Here is a 7,403-nt window from a genome sequence, read left to right on the forward strand (position 1 = left end):
ATAAACTTTTTAAAATGGAGCTAGGCTTAACTTGCCATATTTGGCTGCAATTACATATTCAGATTTAGACTTAATTTTTATCAAAGAATTTATTCCTATTTCTTGATATCAAGAATTGCCATTGCTTTACAATAAAAACTATTAAGAAATATGAATAAATGTTAAAACGGCTGAATGGACACGCATGATCAGTGAACGTTCACGTCGTTCTCGTTCACTCAATCTAAATGTCCCTATTGCCGCTACCACAACAACCACTATTTGGTAGGAGGGACCTTATTTAATGTTCCCGAAATCTCCTTTTCACGCAATGTCAAAGTCCGGCTCGTAATACACACACACAAAACAAAAATCTGCCCGTATTAATTGACTTTACACACCGGAGATAGGGGTACTTTCAAAGTGAGGGAACATACATACACTATGAACATGACTGACAAAGAAAGCGGACAAAATATACAGTTCCTCAGGTAGACAAAGGAACATCCCCTCACTGCTATTATGTAAACATGTGTAGAACAGGTGTCACATGCATATTGACCTTTTTACACAGTGAAGTTATGTTCCTTTGTCTACCTGAGGAACTGTATATTTTGTCCGCTTTCTTTGTCTGTCATATTCATAGTGATACTGGTACCCTAAATAACACTGAGTGGGGGCTTTCGTAGCCTTGTCACATCTGAACGCCGACTGGACAGACTTGCAACCCATTCATGTCCGAAGAATAGCCGAAGAATGACCACCACGAGACGAATAGATCAAAGGTCCTATTACATAATCAACATCACAATAAGCCAGAAAATCCGACGAACGAACACAATGTCAACACATCATCTATGTAGGCCTACCAGGCGAACGTCCATATTCATTGTATCGCCCCATCACAGATTCTAAAGGGATAGCGTCGATGTTTCATGACTGTAGACGTGTCTAAGCAGCTGAACCTTTGACAACCTTTGATGATCCAACCCCCGTAAAGGTAAGGAAGTGCATAATTATTATATTTTTCCTTTGATTGTGCCATCTTGAACTCAACGTGAATAACGTGAGTATGACTTTGAAGGAAGTAGTTGGCTTGTGCAAAGCATTTTCACCGGTAACTTTACATTTACCCATGAGAGGTGTTGTAAAATAAGGTAGGCCGGTGAACTTCTTTTCCTAGAGAGTAATCATTGAACTGGTATTACAGTAAGTCTTGGTATAGCTATGAGCATTATCTCAGGAGACAACAGATTATTTTTTAAAGAGTCGACATAATATCTAACCACTTGAAGAACAGGTATGTATTACACAGCAATGACAGCATTATTGTGGGAACCCTCTATTTCAGCATTATAATGCAGTCATGTTTCTACACGGAGCAAGCTTAGTTGTGATATACACCTACTAACATATTTTGTATGATTATATCTACATGTATGGACTAATGTCATTCATAAAGGTTAATATGGACGACCATGATAGTTTTTACAATCATTATACCAGAAACTGTCTTGTATAACTGATTATTAAAACTTGTATTTTAAACTTCCTGCACACACACAAAAAAATGTTATCACGGTTTAGCATTACAGAGCTCCCAATTTTTTTTCTCCAAGTGCATGCCTGATAGTCGTACAGATTTCTAATTTGATGTCCTGAAATTGTTGTTTGAGTTTTCCAATGGTAATTTAGCATTTCGATTTATGGAATTATTTGTGTTCCTACGACTATGTTACATATGCTACCCCCCCCCCCCTCCTCCTCCTCCGGAAAATCCAAAACAGATCAATGTTTTGAGGGTTCCTAACTTCCTATTATTGCTTTAATCTATAGCGTTAGAGAAAGTTAGTTATTCATAAAGTGCATTTTAATCTTCTTATAATATTAAAAACGAGTTTTTCGTTTTCAGTAAACAACGATAACCCTTCGGTAAATCAATTTAAATTAAAAGAGTAAGGTTTTAAATATTTGAATCAAGAGGGATCATGTCTTTTGATTTTTTTATTTTTTATTTACAATCGATATTCTATAATTATGTCAGCGCTGATCATAGGCCATAACGTTCATTATAACGAACCATTTCATTTAAGAAAATTAATCTGAGAATTGACCTCACTCCTATTATTTTACAAGTATCTATTGTATCAGATAGCTGTAACTTATCTCTGCTTAATTGTATCATTTAGTATCAGGTTAAACAAATATTACCTGAAAACAGGCCGGATCAAAGTACACCTTGGCAATATGATAAATATAAATTGATATCTTAATTGATATCACGTCGTTGTTTGATTCAATGTAGGCCTACTGTACAATAGGGAGATTCCATGCAATGTGCTCTGCACGACTTTTATCCATGTAATGTATAATTGCATATATCATAAAAAATGAATAACAAAATATTTTGATACATTACATTGATGAATGATACAAGAAAGGACCATTATATCACGAAATTCATAATTTTTGATAAAATATTGGGGCGGGGGGGGGGGAGAATTTGTCGAACAGGACACAAACGAAATCGCTCATATTGTTAAATCTTGACATGACTTAAAGGCTAAGTCCACTCCAAAATAATTTGCTTTTAATAGATGCAGAAAAACAAGATAAACAGAGCAAACAAAAGTTGAGTAAAATCGGATAACTAAAAGAAAGTTATGAATTTCTGCAAAAGTATGAAAAACTATGGAACAACAGAAATCGCTACACAAATTGCCAATTTGGTTATCAGTTTGTGACGTCATTGCCTCACTATTCATCAATTGCTTTATACATTTTTATCCCATTCATTTCTTTTTTTTATCCCCAAAACTGGAATTCCCCATGCCGTGTCCAGGTTTTGTGATTTGTATCATATTGCGTGCAAGACATTTCACAAAATCTGTTATAAACTTTGAAGAATTGATACTATTTTTCAAATATTGTATATTCATAATCATTGATTTTTATATAAATAGTTAATCAAAATTCACATTTTTCACGATTTAACTGAAATAAAGTACTCTATATTAGTGCATTCACACACAAACATATTGCTAGGCTACACATTACTATTTATATAACTTGGAAGCTGGTGTGAGGAAATAAAATTCTTAGGGAGGAAATGGGAAATGTATGATTAGTGGATAGTGAGGCAATGACGTCACAAACCAATGAGTGAGTTACCAATTTGTCTTGTGCGATTTTCAAAGTTTGTCATGTCATTAAAAACTCATAATTTTTTGTATTGATTATCCAATTTTGCTCAAACTTTTTTGATTGGTTTGTCTGATTTTTCTGCTTCTATCGAAAGTAAGTTATTTTTGGAGTGGAGGTGCTCTTTAACAAAGTATGCCGTATCGAAATATATGTATAGATGGTTCCCATAATCCCACCAGCAGCCATATTGGAGGACAAAACCATAGCAAACCCGTGCACTAGACCATGGTTGTTATTGTTTGTCCTCCAATATGGCTGCTTGTGAGAACCCTCTGTAGAGTAGAGTAATCACTGTAATTTGTTTCGTCTCACATCAACGTTCACGAACCTCTTTAATTTGTTTCACATTTCTTTTCCAACACAGAAAAGCCTACCACTCCTGACGAGTCTATGACGAGTCTATGCGCACGACATTCTTCAACGATTTTGGCGGGAGCTTTTCATCTATAACCATCCAATTACTATCTGTGCCATTAAAACAAAATGACGAGACCTTCACTCATGGCAAAGACATTCATATCGTAAATGAGCAAACGCTATTTGCGACTATTAACGAGACGTTTCACTCCATCAGTTTGATATCGACCTATATCACCACCAGCACATAATTTGCCAAGTGTAACCATAGCAACCAGTGCCGGCGGTTAATTGAAGCACGTTTTCCTGATCTCTTGTTATAGATGATTTGTGTCTCTCCACCGAGATATTACGGTTGTCGTTTGAAAGGAATGATTCATGTTGTTAAAGATAGTACGTCGACACATGGAATCCACAGCTAAACTGATCCGTTGATGGAAAAGGCTTGAGAAGACGACCACGTTCAGGAATGATTTCATCATCGCCAAAAATTTGTATACAGGAACAATAATTTGGAATGTTGTCATATCAACGCGGTAGGAGTGACTGACGCATAAGTATGACGAGTCGGCAGCAATCACTTTCCATGATTTCGCTTCTGGTTTTACTTTGGACCATCTGTCTGGCAAACCGATGCAACACCTATGTTTGAAATTATTGGAAGGGCTTCACTCTTTAGAGTTAGCGAACGCAAAACCCTCTCGAACAAAAGAAAACGATTTGATTTGTATCATTATAATTATGAATAGATAATTGCAGTTCCAGATGGCTAATTCATCATTCCACTCAAAACTTGTACTCCTTACTATTGTATTTGGGGTGTGTCAATTCCTGATCTTTATGTCTTGTGATTCAAGGGATGATCCTCGCCACCTTTCTAAACAGAATAGTGCAGAGAAAAGAGCTCTTGGTTTAAAACTAAAGGCCACAGAAAAATCCAGGCCTATCATCACATCGGATGCGAGAACTAAGGTCAATAAAAGTAGTAGCGATGTAAACGTGACTGCGATGTTGCCGAAAGTGCGATTCGATGGGACATGGAACTCGTCGTTCGTTGCTCCCATGTACCATAGATATTACCAAGCGAATTGCGCCTCGATATTTGCTGATAGCCGTCAAGCCATCGATGAAGCGAATCGTCTGATGGGGAAATCAAAAGAGCCGATAGCGGTGCCGTCAGATGAAACCGTTCTTGGTTGGACAAAGGATTGCGAAGTATTTGAAAGAGAGCGACGTTATCCGAATAAACCGCGATCCGTTGAAGAAGAAGAGTATCCGATCGCTTTTGTCATCGTGACGCACAAGGAGGTGGCGCAAGTTGAGCGATTGTTGCGTGCCATTTATCACCCTCAAAACGTGTACTGTATTCACCCTGATGTGAAGTCACCGCCGGTGTTTCAGGAGGCTATTAGAGGTTTAGCTTCTTGCTTCGACAATGTTTTTATCGTCTCCAAAGTTGAAGATGTCCAGTACGCCGGTTTTACTCGCCTGCAAGCAGATGTCAACTGTATGTCGGATCTTCTGCAGCATTCTGTTCATTGGCGATATGTCATCAACATGTGTTCCCAAGACTTCCCTTTAAAGACAAACCTGGAGATGGTGCGGCAGTTAAAAGCATACAAAGGCAAAAACGATATCAACGGAATTCTCCCACCCTCATACATCAAAGGCAGGACTAGAACCCACTTCATAGCTATCAACGGCAAAATGACGGGCACGCGAAAGCATAAGACACCGCCTCCGAACAATCTTACAATCTACTTCGGCAACGCGTACTACGCAGCGAGTCGCGCATTCGTTGATTACGTCATAAACAATCAGGTGGCCGTAGACCTTCTGCATTGGTCAGAGGACACGTTTAGCCCCGATGAACACTACTGGGTTACTCTCAACCGTAGTCCTGGTGTCCCAGGGGGTTATTCCAACGCAACATGGGATTCAAATGTACGCTTCATGAAGTGGGGAGATGTGCCCAAGCACCCACCATGTAAAGGAAAATACGTCCGCGCGCTCTGCGTCTTTGGGGTGGGATATCTGAACTACCTGGCGAAGATGACCCATTTGTTTGCTAATAAGTTCTATTATTCATACGATCCAGTAACCCTTCAGTGTCTTGAAGAATTGCTTGACTTCAGGACTGCTCATCCAGAAACGATTTCTGACTTTGTATCGAACTTTCCAGTCACAGATTTGTTATGGCAGCTGAATTAGGCAGGGTTGCATCGATCGTTGATATGATCTTTCATTAATACCTGAACTGTTGGTGTTTCGACTTTTTTAGAATCTACGTAAATTGGTATTGGTATTAGCAAGCTCTCTACCATTCAGGATTGGTCTCTATCGAGACCAGGATTGATGTTAATTGAAGGAGAATTAAACCCTTCATTGTAATCTACGTTATTATGTAGAGGACAAATTTTAAACTCACCTTTTCATATAACACTCCGGTTCGTAGGATATGTATATTCACTAAAGTTTCCAAATTAAGAAGACGGTTAAAACCGTTATTTTTATTTATGATGATTGAAATAAATCTGCAATAGTACGAGGTCTACAAACATCGTACCCTCACAAAGATCGGTAATAACGGTTTTAAAAATGTAAAATATCCAGACTAGAAATACCCATGCGTTCGTGCTCTCATTAGGGACTTTTAGATTTGCACAACGACAACGTGGATTGCTACGATCGACGTCCTTTTAATGTACTGCCTTGAATGGACGTCACACGTATCAGTCCACGCAAATCTAAAAGTCCCTATTAACTCCCAGTGTACGCCCGTATCCCTGCCAACATAAAATAGAGATATTGATTTTTATTACTGTCTTGATATGACAAATATTATTTTTTATTTATAATTCAATTAAATATTTTCAATTAGAAAATAAAATATTGTATTTTTTTAACATGCAATTATACTTATAAGTATGATTGATATAGTTGGCCAATCGTGCGTCCATAGCGCATTTACGTCACGATCTTTGGTGAGGACAAAAAAAGTGAGATCCGCCACTGGATGTACCATAAAGCCGAAAGTAAAATATTCACTGGGGAAATGCAATAATAATTTATACAACTCTTAAATTAGTTGACGGACAAACAAACGAAAAAAGTGTGTTTTGGGGTTCCATTTGAATAAAGAGAGGTTTAGGGAAAGTACTCTAAAACCCGTCGATGATACAGATTCTGTGGTTTTAATTTCCTGTCCTACTTGAGTTCTACTCGATGCTGCATGACAATTAAATTTTGGGGTGGACAGGGAGGAGCAGGACTTTGTTCATTGTACCAATAAAATAACTTCCAGTTTTGTTGATTTTTTTGTTAATAGAGAGTGAATAACATGTGCAATTGAATTATAAACTATGTTTATTTACTTTAAGTTCACTTCGTTGCTCATTTAAATATACTGCAAATTCATTTTTGTTTAATTATGCTTATGTATAAGCAATTAATATTGAAAACATTTATTTATTTTATTCAGCTGTATGTTCTTGTTTCTATTACATTTGGAGGAATAAAACAAAATTACTATTTTTAAAAAAATTGTCTGTTTTTGTTGATGTTTATCAAAGAATTTTAGAATTGTTCCCATCCCCTGCCATAGAATCCAGGATCCACCATTAGTAATCATTGTTTTGACAATCTCAAATTTAGAATTGAATATTCGTTAATATGACAATACACTCGTGGTGCGTCTTTTATGTATTGAGCGGACTTTAATCAATAGTCTTGTTCAGACGGAGGCAATATACACCTAGGGTAAAGGTCGTGTTAAGAGCTAGTCGGGGTATATGGCGTGCCAAGCATGCAGGAAACTACATCTGTACAACTATACCATTGGCGGATTCAGGGGGGAAGGCCCC

The 7,403-nt window shown here is 37.5% G+C and overlaps 1 protein-coding gene across 3 annotated transcripts; it reads left to right on the forward strand.

The window, feature by feature from the left end:
• Positions 1 to 663: 663 nt before the first annotated feature.
• Positions 664 to 7,083, forward strand: LOC579029 (N-acetyllactosaminide beta-1,6-N-acetylglucosaminyl-transferase). Of its 3 annotated transcripts, none has more exons than XM_030984375.1 (2): positions 664 to 979; positions 3,548 to 7,083. In XM_030984375.1, the coding sequence occupies exon 2, from the start codon at positions 4,306 to 4,308 to the stop codon at positions 5,749 to 5,751; it is 1,446 nt and encodes a 481-aa protein (XP_030840235.1). In that variant the 5' UTR covers positions 664 to 979; positions 3,548 to 4,305; the 3' UTR covers positions 5,752 to 7,083. The 3 variants fall into 3 exon arrangements, with proteins under 3 accessions (XP_030840235.1, XP_030840236.1, XP_030840237.1); XM_030984376.1 differs by lacking the exon at positions 664 to 979 and adding an exon at positions 1,120 to 1,136; XM_030984377.1 differs by lacking the exon at positions 664 to 979 and adding an exon at positions 1,174 to 1,279.
• The last annotated feature ends 320 nt before the right edge of the window (positions 7,084 to 7,403 follow it).

This window comes from Strongylocentrotus purpuratus, unplaced genomic scaffold, assembly GCF_000002235.5.
Source record: "Strongylocentrotus purpuratus isolate Spur 01 unplaced genomic scaffold, Spur_5.0 spur5_scaffold_14, whole genome shotgun sequence".
Taxonomy (NCBI): Eukaryota; Metazoa; Echinodermata; class Echinoidea; order Camarodonta; family Strongylocentrotidae; genus Strongylocentrotus; species Strongylocentrotus purpuratus.